At 35.8% G+C, this 14,775-nt stretch overlaps 1 protein-coding gene across 3 annotated transcripts in view; it reads right to left on the bottom strand.

Annotated features, from left to right (window-relative positions):
* The window catches only part of kcnd1 (potassium voltage-gated channel, Shal-related subfamily, member 1), a 275,333-nt gene extending 260,766 nt beyond the window's left edge, over window positions 1-14,567 (bottom strand). For all 3 annotated transcript variants that reach the window (XM_039775278.1, XM_039775279.1, XM_039775280.1), the window contains exons 1-2: window positions 14,428-14,567; window positions 10,643-12,591 (exon numbers count right to left, since the gene is read on the bottom strand). In XM_039775278.1, the coding sequence (XP_039631212.1) occupies window positions 10,643-11,757 (1,115 nt within the window). In that variant the 5' untranslated portion in view covers window positions 11,758-12,591; window positions 14,428-14,567. The remainder of the gene's footprint in view (window positions 1-10,642; window positions 12,592-14,427) is intronic.
* Window positions 14,568-14,775: the final 208 nt, after the last annotated feature.

The raw sequence follows: 14,775 nt of genomic DNA, 5'->3' as shown, positions 1-14,775 counted from the left end.
TAGTGCATCAACTAAACTTCCCATAACAGAATGGACAGACTGCCTTAACAAGTATAAGAAACCTTATTACCTGGTTTACTCTCGATATTGTTCGAAATTAACAGAATAAAACAAATACAGTCCTTTCATATTGTTTAAAGCAGCAACAAATTTTGTAATTAAGAAACTGACTTGAAAAATTTTTACTAATATTGTCAGTCCTGATAAACTAAACTCCATAACATGTCAGATTTCAAAAGATGCTCCTAAATTTATGCTCAAAAAATTTCAAATTGTATCCTTTGATCTTCATCTTAATAAAAGAACAAACAATCTACATTTTACGTCTGTCTCCCTGTCCCTTTGACGTGGACACAACCAGTTAGAGAAAAACTTAAAATATATTATGCACCATGCATTCGTGTTGATTAGCAAAGATTTTTTGATTCATTGAAGACATTTAGTAAACATCATATAAACCTTTATTGAACAAATCAAATTCAGAGATTTTCTAGCTGAAGTGCAGTACTTAAAATTAGCACCATTGCAGTTTTAGCCTCAGCTTTATTTACTATCCTTTTAAAAAACAAATTCTTGGTGGTCACACTTCAGAAACAGCCTAATCTTGTGTTACCCACAATATTGTAGAATTTTCTAATAAAGGAAATCCTACAGTTCTGATATCAATTGATTTAAGCACATCTGTTCACACATAGATAGTATTATTCTATTACGCTGGCTTGACAATTACAACATGTTGGACTACTAGACTCTGTTCTTGAGATGTTTAGTTCATACTTTCAAATAATTTCAAATAATTTTTAGTATGTACAAGTATGTAGAATTACACATTGTTTTCTTTGCAAAATTGGAAATGGTGCCTCTAAGGGTTCAGTATCAAGTACATGGACTGTTAATCTTCTGTTAAATACAGTTAAAAAGTATAATTATTAGGTTAATTAGTATATTACACGCATCTATATCTGCCAAACAGATGTGGTGACGATTATCTTATTATTTGTTTAATGAGCTAATTCACATTTAGAACAGATATCCTATATTTAAAAACATAGATACAATAAATTCCTTTATTTGGTGAGAGTGTTGTAAGCAATTACAAAGTACAGTCATTTTTGAAATCTGAGTGTTTGAATATTAATTTACCTGAATAAGCACAGTGGTATCAGTGACTCAAAGCACTGGACCATCCAAGACTCATATCTCCAGAAAAGAAGTTCTGAAATACTAAGATTTCTCACTATGTTGAGCACAGAAAAGATGCATTATGCATTTATTTCTAGTAGAACTGTCTACCATGATGTTTTATTTATAGGATATTCACATTGTTCTTTATATTTCTAGTCTGTACTTAATTCAAAGTGCTGCACAAGGATCATTAACAGAACCATAAAGCACACATAAAAGTGCTGTTCTGAATTGGCTTCCAGTTGAGTTTAGATGTTAATTTCAAAATCTTTCTTCTAACTAAGGTTTATGGCTTTATCACCCATTTTTTAACAGAAGGCATACAAGCATTTGCTCTTGTGCATACATTATGACAGCAAGATGCAGGTATTTAAAATATTTTAAGCATATGAAAAACTATTAAGGGTCTTTAGCCTCAAACTGCGGAATGATTTGCTGGCTAGTGTAGGGAGTTCCTATTGCTCTAAGAATTTAAATTCAGCCTGAAGGCACCATATTTTAATCTAATACATTTTATCACATCTGCTGATTATATCATAAGTAGGTTTTTTGGCACAAAAATAAGACATCACATTTCTATTATTGTTTCTTTTCTTAGTATCTATAATGCTGTGAAGTATGAGGCAGTCATTTATTTTTGGCAGAATGAGGAAATGCAAAGCAAGACCAAAAGATCCTACAAATGGGTAGTGATAACAATCAGGAAATCAAAATAAAGCGTGACACGTAAGCCTCAACAATAGTCAAAAATCCTCACTCACAAAAGAATAAACTCCCTTTAACACCAAAATCATAATTTAATTTTAGAAATCCAAAATTTTGGATGCCAAGAGGAGCATACCAGCAGATGATGACATTCTAACACACTATTTTAAAGGCATCACATGGTAGAAGCAGAAATGGCCATAATAATAACAAAATTGTGGTACCTCACAATGACAAAAATGGTGGCTAAAAGTAAACAAATATTACAATAAAAATAATAACAGTAAACTTGTAATACAAAAATACAAATTAAAGAGCCCTAAACCACAAAATCATTACAATAGACAGCAGATTAGCTACTGTTCTTGTCTATGAAATAAGACATCATTGATTGGGATTGTGTATTAAAGGTTACTGACCCAGAATCAGGCCATTTTATTTTATTACATGTTTTACAGTATATTTTTCAATGTCCTGGATTTAAGCATTTGATATACTAATCTGTAGAATGTCTGGAAAGTGAATGGCGACAAATTGGATCAGATCAACACAAATGTAGTTGTTAGAAAGGACAGCATAGAGTGCCTCCCATAGATTTATTTCCTCCAGAAAAGTGGTTAAGTGGAGCCTTTCATTTCCATGCTTTGCCTTCATCTGGGTGAATCTTTTGTTATCTGGAACTCATGTTAGCCTGACTCTCTCTCTTTACCAAAATAAATACATTTTAATAAGTAAACATAAATGTGATAAGGTTTTTAATATACCTTTTCCAGAGTACATTTGTAGACCTGCATAAGTACTCAGAGATCTTACTCAGTAAAAGGACAATTTAAGAATTTTGTGGTACTCTAGAAGATACCACTAGTGTATGTTTGATGAATGAATAAACACATACCATGTACTATGTGAACATTTAGTAAAAATCACACACAAAAAAACTTTCTTTTATTTTCCTATAAATATGCTGCCTTTGTAAAGATGAGGACTGGGTTAGAGTTAGTCAATGAAAATAAAATCTAGCACTGCACTACTCAGATACAATCTCATTTAAGAGTAAAGGAATATATTCAGTTAAAGCTTGATGACATTGATTCTTAAAACTACTACCTGCGGCAAGGCTACAGATTCAAAAGTCTGGGCCATGTGCTTTAGTGAAATGTGCATAATGAACCCATTCAGTCATTTTTTCCTCCAACCAGTAAAGCAAGGCACTCTTTATCATTCCAGTTTGATACTTAACACGCCACCCAGGGACTGAATTTAATGAATGTGTTTGCGTATAACAGATTTCATATTTCATTACAATTATGGGTAGCTTAATGACCACTGAAGCACAACAGAATGTATAAATTATGTAAATTAGGACACAAATACCAGTTGAACATAAATATGCTGCAATTGTAGCTTTGTTCATTGCTATTAATTTTCTTCCTTATATGTTTTATGAATAGAACCTCATGAGCACCTCTTGCTGTGCTGTGTCAAAAACAATCTAGCCATATTAGTAAACATCATGGCTCTGCAAACATCAGGCAGGGGACTTTTGTGGCCAACAAGACAGTGTTTTGTGACCTTGGGCCTAGCTAAAGATATGCCACTTACTTGAATGTCTTTAAATTCAGACATTTCAGGAAAAAGATACACTAGCACAAAAACTGCAGTGACCTTAAGAAGCGGAACCTGATCCCAGCGCAGCAGACAAACCTGGCCACTTCCCAAACATCACTCAATCTATAAAAGTGTGATATCGGATCTTTCAGCTTAGGCTCCCGCTAAAGTTTAGTCTGGATCAATCTGCTATGGAATTGTTTATTTTGCTGCCATGAACCACTGACAGTCTCAATCTCCTGACTAAACCTTTTTGTCTTTGACCTTTTTTTCAGTGCTGTCACAGAGGTTTTGGGTCAGCTTGGGATCTTTGAATTGAGACAATAAAACTAAAACTCTTTGTAAACCTTAAAGGGAAAATAAAAGACAAAACATGAAGTTGACTATCTTCAAAATAGCTGCTATGGATATAACCTCCTATCTGTTTTACATACCTTGACAGCATGGTCAACAGATGGGCAAGCAGCACCGGAGACATTCTTCAAAAAAAGCTTGACGGGGATCACAGTTTACCCTTGAGGGACTGGGTTCACTTCTCCATATATTGGTCCAATACAGAGGACAGCATTAAGTATTCTGTCCTCATTAAATCAATGTCAGTGGGATCCAGGCAGACAGCTTGTCGTAACAAGTCCTGTGTTATAATGAGGGTCGTTTTGAAAGGATTTTGTGCACTTGAAATCTTTCAGCTTGGTAGTCTGGTTCAGCAGACGAGTGAAGTGAATTAGAATGAGGGTTGAGCCATGGATGGCAAAAAGCTACATTTGATACCTTGGGCAACTTAATGTGTTTTAAAATTCTGAAAGCAAAGGGGTAAGAGAGTTGGTGTAGTGAGAAATAATCAGCATCCTAAAAGCTTACAAAGGAGAGAGCCTGCTAGAATTTGTTGTAAGAAGGTTAATAACCATAGCAATCAAATAGTCCAGGAGCCTATATATGAGTTAAAGAAGATTAAATTGGGACATTGGGAATATATACTCTATAACATAAAAAAGTTACAGCCATCCAATTTCCATGAAAACCAGCACACTGAACAGGTGACATATGAGAAATGATTTCAAAACTAAAGCAAGCAATGATTTATTGGCCCAGAAATGGGCTACACATTAATATCAGGTAATTCTCCTCTAGCTAGTGATAGAAACAGCTATGCCCTGTGGTATTTATTCATACGGACGCCAAGTATTGTCCTGCGGCACATCTAATCAAGCATGGAGTGGGAAAACAAACAAAGGACATCAGTTCATCTACTAGAATACCCAGGGAGGGTTGCTGTAGACATTCTCGTGAACTAACAGCTGTCAATTGTTTGGCACTATCTGCTTCAAAATTGCATTAATCAAGCCTGTCATGAAAGATGGGAGATGGGGTTTTCTCATTGCCTGGTAAAATTACTCCTTGCAAGTAGAATAATCTAGATGACGATGTGATGTGGAGTGCAATGGTGAAGATGGACACTACTTCTCAGCAATCCAGACTTCATTTTAGGTGCAGTTGTCAAGGCAGAGTGGATAAAGGCATATCTTATAAGTCAAGTGTGAACTGGATCTAACTTCTGCAAGTCATTGGCCCTTAGTCTGAGACATTAGTTGTGCCATATCATAGAGGATTTTGGTAAATCTTGACACATGGGCCATAATGCTTTATATATTGTATGCTGGTCTTTGCCTGATTTTGTTTCTAAGGACCTCCTGAAAACCCTAATGATATGAGATCACTTTTGTAACTGCTGTCTCTAGCATCATATCCATGGGCAATATGTACTGCTATAGGTTTAAGTGACCAGCTGCCCTCATGAAGACCAATGATTCTATCTTATAAAACACATTTTGTTGTTTTTAATTCTAACAGAAGTTCAAGCCATTATGTACAACCCCATAAGTATCAAACATAAAACCAGAACCGACACCCTGTATATCACTTTGTACGGGGATCCTGAAGCCCAACTCACTCAGGGTGGTCATGAATATAATAGAATGGTAATAATTTGCTTATCTGGACATGCTGATCTCTTATGGCTCTTTCCAGGCAAATTCAGTCCAGTTCAAACAAATCTATGAATATGAATGTGCATTAGACATACAGACAAACTAAAACTGAAGCTCAGCTTAAAAAAGGAGAAGAATACTAAAATACAATCAAAATTGGCAGCATTATTCAAATAGCACTATTAGAAGAGCATTGCCAATGTTCAAATTGTGTTTTGTTGTTATCAAAGATTTTTTACAATGGTGTAATATTTCATATACTACTATTTGAGGGTGATAAAGGAATCATACCTTACAGCTCATTTAATTTACTTTTATTAAGAAAACCGGATTACACCATGAAGTAACGCAAGGTAATAAGGTTTATTAAAAGATAAGTCAGGCTATTAAACATTGGCAAATATATCCACACAACAAAGGCTGTTTGAACTTATATATGAATCAAAAATTCAAGCATCATTGCCACCACACTTTACAAGAAGGTACAAAATCATGACCATCTAACTTAATCACCAAAGAAAAACAGTTTTCTTTAATAACGTTTACATTCAAGTCTGAACTGTCCATAGATGAGTCCTTATTAAAGTAAGAATCCTTAAGCATAATTTTGTGTTCTCTACTTTCTACAGATGTTTAAATTAGTCAGTTATCTTCTGTATGTGTCATGAAAAAATATCCTAAGTATAGGAAAAGGACTTTGAGTTGGTCATGTTGTTGGAGTAAATAATGTGACACCTTACTTTTTGCAGGAACTTTCCACAGTTAGCATCACTCCAGTATCCTATGATCTGTAAAACAATTAGTCTGCTTTTCCTTCTTGAATGACTGGGAGGTAAAGTGACCATACAGGGTTGTATAGTGATACACGAGAAGCCAACGCTCCCATGTCTTAGTAGCCAAGCCTTAAGTATGTCAAAAGCTAGAAAACGATATTTTCTCTAAGAGACTTGTTTCATTGAAGAAGCAGCAGCAAAATCAGATTTTTAAGATTTCAATATATTGTATGTGTTGCAGTCAAAGCACCTTTTTAATGAATCATACATCTCACATTTTCATAATATATGAAACAAATCATTTCATAAAGCAGGAATGTAAAACTAGACTTTCCCTGAAATGGTGCAATACCTCATCCATGTAAAGTAAAGGCATTAAAATTTACACCTAAAGCTCTTTCATTACTTAGAGATCATGTTCTTTTGTCAAATCTTGGAACATCTAACTTAAAAGTCATCAGAATATGCCTATGACAGTATGCATCTAAATGGTAGATGTCACCCTAAGAGTGCTAGTAGGTTTTTAAAGAAAGTCTACTTCTAATAATCCTAAGCAAAATAATTAAATCCAAATAGGAACTGTTCTTCATCCAAAACAGCAGGATATAAGTTTGACATTCAAGTTTCTACTTGCATTGTCCACAGGGAAAAACAAACAAATATCTTTTTGCAAATAAAGAATGTAAGCTATAAATATTACCTTAGGAAGGTGGTGACAGCCTCTTGGTGTAAAAATTAAGTTCCATTTAAAACCCTGCTGTGTTTGGTAGAGGAAATGTTTACACAGATGCATGAGAGGGAAAATGAACACACAGTGCAGCACAGCCTATTTATGGTGTCCTCATTCACCGAATACTCAATGCTCATTTCAAACAGCACATCAGTGACTCTCCAATAAAAAGAATGGAAGAACTTTAAAGGAGAGAATGTGATCCACTAAGCCTGTTTGGTCAACTAATAGCTAATTTGTCCAAGGGTCTCATCCTAATACTCTTTACATTTTTTCTAAGTGTAAACTTCAACTTGAGCATTTGTTTTTAAATTCCCATGAACTTATGTGAAAAAGTAGTTCCTGCTTACATGCACTTCTCTTTAATGTCTTGAAGACATGATTCATTTTTTTTAATTGAAGCAATTCCTTTAGACATACAATACCATTGCCCTTGAGTAATTTGAAGACCCTGAATAAGTTCTTGTAAAGCTCTTCTCCACTCATGATAAAAGACGTATAATGCCGTCAGTGTAGGACACTGCAGTGACGTTGGTTCTACTGTTTTTAAGTAATTCTGGATAGAATAATCCATCATTTATTTAGTACAGTACAGGGTCTTATGGAGAGCCTATAAACTTCATGGAGAAAGAGAAATGCTTACTTGACACAACGCACGTCCATTAAAAGGCCCCATCAAGTACTCACTTATTCACTTACATCAAGCTAATTTCAAGTCCTCATTTAACCGTTTGTGCACATCATTGGGATGTGAGGGGTAACTGGAGAACCTTGAAAAAATGAATGTGGACATTTGGACAATTCACAAAATCCATGCATAACCAAAAGAGTTGAAACTGATTTCTCAGCATGTTGCAGCAGCAGTGTTAACTACTTGCCCATCGTTTTACAGTAATACCACATTTTTTTTAAAAATATAATTAAAATGCAATGCGCAAAATAATTTGGAAATTATATTTTTCAGAATGACTGGAGACATAAATATCATTACATTTTTTCTGTATTATTAAATTAATTTTCTTTTATTATTCCTGTAAGTAAAGAAAACTCCAAGAGAGTAGAGACAACTCATTAGCTCCATTCTCTCAAAACCTTGGTTCTTGATAACCCAGTTTTTTATCTGATTTTATTTCTTACTCCCCCAACTAATCTTTATTTTTGTTCTAAATCTGAGAATTTCCAATAGGTGAAAATACATTAATATTTGGCACTGTTAACTTCTTTTCAAAATTTGTAAACCTCATTCAATACAGTTGAATGATCCAAAAAATTAAATTTTGAAGTGAATGGAAACTGCTCTTCCAGCAATCTCCCTTAGTTAGTATAACCTTCCAACATCCCCGTGCTGACCATCTGTATTTTTCCCAAAACTGCCCAATATTCATCATTATTGTTCCATGTGCAAGGCTTTCTCCTGTGTATTATAATTGAAATATCTGTGAACAGAAAACCCACAGTAAAAAAAGGAGTGATGACAACAGCGAGAAAGGTAAAAAGTTCTGTAACAAAAGAGGAGCCTGTTACCACAAGTACATCCAGGCAGAAGAGGCAAGTGCAAACCTGTCATTATCTGATAATGGATGACTTGTAAGGAAACATAAGGAAAACACAAAGTCATGCCATTGCAAAATGCAGGATGTGGGAAACCAACTGGTACACTGTAAGTTTTAATGCTAGTGGGCAAATTGCCTACTGCAGAAGCACAGCTTAAAAGCAAGATAGCCATGAAATGGTGCAGTGGACCACAGAGGGAGATGAACTGCATAAATATTTAAAAATCAGGTCCATAGAAGATCCCACAAAATTCAGAATATGAAGGGCAGGCAACAAGTCCAAGACTGAAAACAGACAACACTGAGCATCAGTTTACCTTGAATTCTGTTTAAACTGTCAGAATTGCCTATATATGCAATTTTAATGAGGCTGAAATTTCATACGGCTTCTGTCTGTAAGATTGTACTGGATTTTTATATAAAAATCTTAAAACTGCAGATAAAAAAAAACCTATTGTATCTGCAAAGAAGAAAACACAGACCTTTAGTGAGGGGTCTTATGGACCCCCCATTTCCTATACACTGTGTTCCAAATCTTTTCTAAATCTATGAGCAGTTTCTGCTGTCAACTACTCATGAGTATATGTATATCTACTTCCATTCTAGTAAGCCAAACACACCTGAGTATTAGATAACTATTTTCCCAAAGCATTATAAAAAGTCATAGTGATTGATATAGATTTATTAGGTTTTCATGTCCTTATTGTTTCTCTTCACCTAATTAAAGATTTTGCTTCATTACTTTTATTTTAAAATGTGTAAGTAACATTCAAAGGAGTTTCCATTCATTTAATGCTGCCATGATGAATGGAAGTGTGCTTTATAAGAATAACGTGAAATTGTAATTTTCAGAACCATTTATACAGGGTGGAAGAAAGCTGCAACCTATCGTACCAGTGACAAGTGCAAGGCAGGAATCACTCAATGTCACATATTGATTTACCCAGCACACACATTACTGGGGTGTACTGTAGGAATTTCCCAGACTACCTGTAAAGAACTCCCATGCTCAGGGAGACAATGCACAAAATCAACACAAATCCTGACAGGGACAGAATTCAAACTTATAGTCCTTATAGCTGCAAAGTAAGTGTACGTTTCCCCTATAGTAAAGTAGCTTATTAATTTTCTACTTTGCTAGCTCTTGATTAATTCTTGATTTATATAAATACTGTTCATGATACCCAAACATTCCTGAATATATCAGACATGTTTACTATGTTGCAGGAATATAAAACACATTCTGAATGGACAGGCTAAACATAGAAACAGGAAAACAATATGTTGAAGCAAGCAAGAGATATATGATAAACTGAGCAAGAAGCCTCTGATTGGCTGAAACTAACATGAGCAACCACAAGGGTCCCTTGGGACAGACGTTGGGAATTCCTAATTTAATGGCAGCTGCTCGTCTACAAAACACCCCTGGAAAAGAGTTAAGGGATGCTGACAATTGGGAAATTTTCTATAATACCAACAGCAACTCTAATCCCAAAAACACATATGGAATGTTAACATCAATACACAAAAAGGTGAAGATATTTGAATATGCCAAAAAAATGAAGAATCATTTTGCAGATATACAATATATTCCAGCAATAAGCCAAAATGACAGAAAACATGGACAACTATGAACATATTATTTATTGAATGTTTCTTTGGCCATTTGTAAGGCCTCTTGAAGTTGTCCACTTCATGTAAACAAGTTACCTTCACATTACAGCTGAAAAGTGATGTCTATACCCCTGAGGAGAGACGGCTTTCAAAGCCCTCTTTGTTATTTAAATGTCTCTGTGGTCCAGTTGTCTTTCTCTGTGTTTGTATGAGTGTACAATATGTATGACGTTTATAGTGCATCAGATGAGGGAGGGCGCAGAGGTGGGCATTATAGCTAAGCAAACCATAATTCACTCATTCGTTTCATTAAATGGAGTGCATCTGTGCTCCTCTCCTCATATTCCATAGTCCCATCTCATGTTATTAAGATTTTTGTCAAGCATGTTCACTTACTACCATATTTAGAGAAATATTTTATAATTTGTTCAGCCTATCATGACGACTAAATTGTGGCATCGAAACCAAAACATCATGCCAACTTACCCCAATGTTGTCATGGTGACTATGGTGTACCAGAAGGCTGCAGGAATGCTGGTAAAGTTTGTCTCTTTGGTGCCTTTCTCAGCGTAGAACATGACAGTGGCAAATATGATGATGGCCATAGTAAGAGAGAAGAGAAGAAAACCCAGCTCAGAAGCACAACTTTTTAGAGTGTACCCAAGGATCCGTAGCCCTTGGGAATGCCGGGAGAACTTGAAAATCCGAAAAACTCTGAACACACGAAGAGTGACGAAGGCCCCACTGACATCCTCATTCTCTGGCATCACCAAACCAATGTAATAAGGCATGATGGCCACCACATCTATAATGCTCATCACAGATCGCATGAACTTACACCTGCTAGGAGCAGCATAAAGTCTCATTAGATACTCAAAGGTGAAAATCATGACACAGGCAGTGTCCATGCAAAAAAAAGCTAGGGAGTATTTCTCACCACAGGGCAAGTCTTTCACTCTTCCTTTGGGTGGTCTGCAGGGGACAGTTTCCACTACATTGGCAATTACTGAAACCGCAATGAAGAATCCTGTGACATAATAGAAAACCAGGGCCATGGTGCTTGTGTGAGGATTCTCAAAGGCTCTCCAGAGCCGCTCCCGGGATGTGCTATCTGGAGGAAGTGGTGCATCTGTAGCCATCTCCGCTTCTGTGTCTTCTGCCAAACGTTCCAAGTTTTCCTTCTTGCGATCCCGGTATTCCTCCATGCAGCAGTCACCAATGATTTCTGGGATTATCCCATAAAAGGCAAGTTCCTCGTCGAAAGCTTGAATGCACTCATGCCGAGGGTAGTGAAGCTTCCCAGTGCGGTAAAAGTTAAGGATGTGTCGAAACATCTCTGGGTCTCGGTCGAAAAAATATTCTTGCGTTTCTTCATTATAGAAAAATTCCTTTTCAGAGCTTCCTAGGAGAGTATCTGGATAGCGATCTAGAGTGTTTTTCCATGTCTGGAAACGCTGCCCGCTAACATTAACAATAAGGATCTCATCATTGCGACTTTTATTGTCACTGGGAGGTTTAGGCATGGATTTCTTGGCTAGAGGAAGCCAACCCACAGCTGCTGCCCGTGCAAAAGGCAGCCATGTTGCCACACCTGCAGCCATGTTGAATTTCTTTTCACAGCTGTGGTGTACTTCTTATAGGTTATAGGGTGACAAAAACATGTGGACTAATTTTTAAAAAATAAAAGATAATGGAGTGGATGATAAAGAAGGAAAAGGTGAAGAGGACAGAAGAAATTGAAATAAATTACTAGTCTGAAGAGGGCATTTTCTGAATTAAAATGGTTAAGTGGTTCAGGCTTCCAGCACCAAATTCTAAGGGTGTATAACAAAAAGAAAATTAATAACATGCAAGTTTTCTTCTGGTCATCAGGTGTTCCTAGTTATTTTTTTATATTTTTGAAAATGTATATTTAAAATGATCAATACCAGGGATCAACAGTTTGGTACATTGTCTTAAAGAGATTAATACGAAATTGACTTCAGTAATGAAGTTCCACATCAGAGCTTTGTTCACAAAGTGTTTGCACTACTCAAAGGCATTTAATTCTTGGGGCACCTAAAGTTGCTGACGTCTTTTAGTTTTTCTCATATCTCTTGAGCAAAAACATTGAGGTTGACAACAAATTAAAAACAACATCAAAAAAGCAGAAAAAAGCTTCACAGTGCATGAAGGTAAAAGGTAATCGGATGTTTCAAGGCAGCCATGCTCACTCACTCTGGTTTCTTCCTCCCTCACATTTCCACAGAGATGAGAAGTAGTCTTGAGACGCTGATGGTGATTTTAAAACTTGCAGCGTAGGTCGTTTTTTCCCTTTCTGTCTCTGCCATCCTTTTCTCTTGTGCAGGTGTCTGTCTTGCTCCTATCTCAGTCACCGGCTTGAAGGCTGTAGTTAACCCATGAGTTTAGGTGTCGCTGATCCCCCTTTAGCATGTCTGTCAAAATACGGAAAGCACAGAGCTCAGAACAGATGGAACCTAATTCGTATATCAACGCGTGCTTATGTGAATGTCAAAATGAGCAGGAAGAAAAACAAGCCATTAAATGGCATGTCATAAAATATGGAGCCCTGCAACACTACTGCATGGGACAATAGTAGAGTCAGATAATTTAGCAAAGCTGATATGTCTCTTTTGTCATATACACATTTCACAGTCATCACTTGAAAAAAAAATTATTTTGCTTGAACTGAATAAAAGTGCATAAGTGTTATGTATTAATGAAAACGATGCCAAAAGGAGAGTATTCAGAATTTGAAAAGTTTATTTCTTCCAAGCAGTAAACATTGCTTTTTAAAAGTATTACTACAGCACAAAAATACTCCCCTAATAACTGCTGTACTTTATATCACATACAGTAGAAAATAAATTTACTCATTGTGGAGCTGATGGTAAATATTTGGTTACATATCAAATTTTATGTAAAAAATCTGAAATCAATAATAATATTTTCTAGTTTATTTTAAATGTGTAATCAAGATGAACTCAAGGAGCACACTTTATGAAAAATAGATATAAATGCCATCTCTCAGCATACTTATTATGGTCATAGTATGCTACATTAGTGGTTTTTATATAAACATCCAAAATATTTACTTTTTACAATAAATGAGAGTCACTTTTATAGGTTTTACATTTTCATGTATTTAACAGCATTTTACTTGTTTTATATAAATGATCTATATTATTCAAGTCTAAAATGCACGTGTAACAAACAAATACAGTACACATTATTGTACATAAATGAAAGTGGCCAGCAACGTATCTGCATTGAATGAATGGAACATCTAAAGCAAGGAATTAGAGTGCCTGCAAGGACACTTAAGATTTTCAATCAGAACAAGTGAGGCATATCATTAATTATAATAATTTTTATGCATGTATGTATGTATGTATATACACACACATATATATATATATATATATGCACACATATATACATATATATATATATATACATGCACACATATTTACATACACATATACATATATATATATATATATATATATATATATATATATATATATATATATATATATATAAAATATATATATACAGTATATACACTCTGCTAAGAAGGCCTGGTGGTCCTGGCAGAAGAAGCTTCTATCATTTTAATGTTTATTAAAAAGCTATAAATCCTGATTACTTTTCTGGCTTAATTCCACTCGTTCCACCAGTACAGTCTCTTTTCTTATATACTGCACACTATATACACGTGCAATACGGAGCTGCAATCATACTTCCAATCAGCACAGTGCTCAGTCATTTCTGTGTCTCACTCACAAATCATTATATCCTGCTATAGTACAGTGCATCACATCTATTATACCCTTTTGATAAAACTACAGAGGAACTCAACTCTGACTAGTTCAAATGCATTAAACACTTTTTCTTCTTTAAGAATGTGCTTTGTCAAAACAGAAAACCAAAAAGTATGGTATCTAAAGCCAGAATATAAACTTAACTCAAAAGTAAATTAATCCATGCAAGAGGCAGCATACTGTCTATTTAAAAATGTCCCACGTCAAACAGAGGTGGAAAAGTGAACCCAACATGTAAACCTTTATGAGGCACTGCAATGAAGCATTTAGCACAGAGCCTTGGCTTTTGTTGCAAGTGAAATCAATTGCAGCCTCTTACAGACACTGAGCAGTACAGGCATCCAAACAGGAGATATAGGAATTAAAATAAGTAACTAAACAGAATGCAATCTGATCCTAATTCACCAGGTCATCTGTTTGATCCTTTCTGCATTTTCTTCTAATTACCTTGTGATGGGAAGGAGAGGCTCCAAGGGAGAGGAAATGAAAATAATATAAAATAAAAAAAGAACAGAATAGTAGCAGCAGAGAGCAGCCGACCATTTGCACTAGCGTTCATATCATATCCTTGAGAGAAAGTGCTCAGGCAGTTCATGCATTTCTCCAATGCGATCCCTCCCTCCCTCCCACCCTCCCTCTCTCTCTCTCTCTCTCTCTCTCCCTCTCTCTCTCTCTCTCCCTCTCTCACTCTCCCTCCCTTGCTTTCTCTCAGAGATGCAGGCTCGTTTCTCAGTGTTCCTGCCTCCTCACTCACACATGCACACACACACACACACGCACACACCCCTCCTCTCT

Source organism: Polypterus senegalus, chromosome 13 (genome assembly GCF_016835505.1).
Source record: "Polypterus senegalus isolate Bchr_013 chromosome 13, ASM1683550v1, whole genome shotgun sequence".
Lineage (NCBI taxonomy): Eukaryota > Metazoa > Chordata > Cladistia > Polypteriformes > Polypteridae > Polypterus > Polypterus senegalus.
Note: the sequence above shows the minus strand (reverse complement) of the source record. Positions and strands in the feature narration are given on the sequence as shown.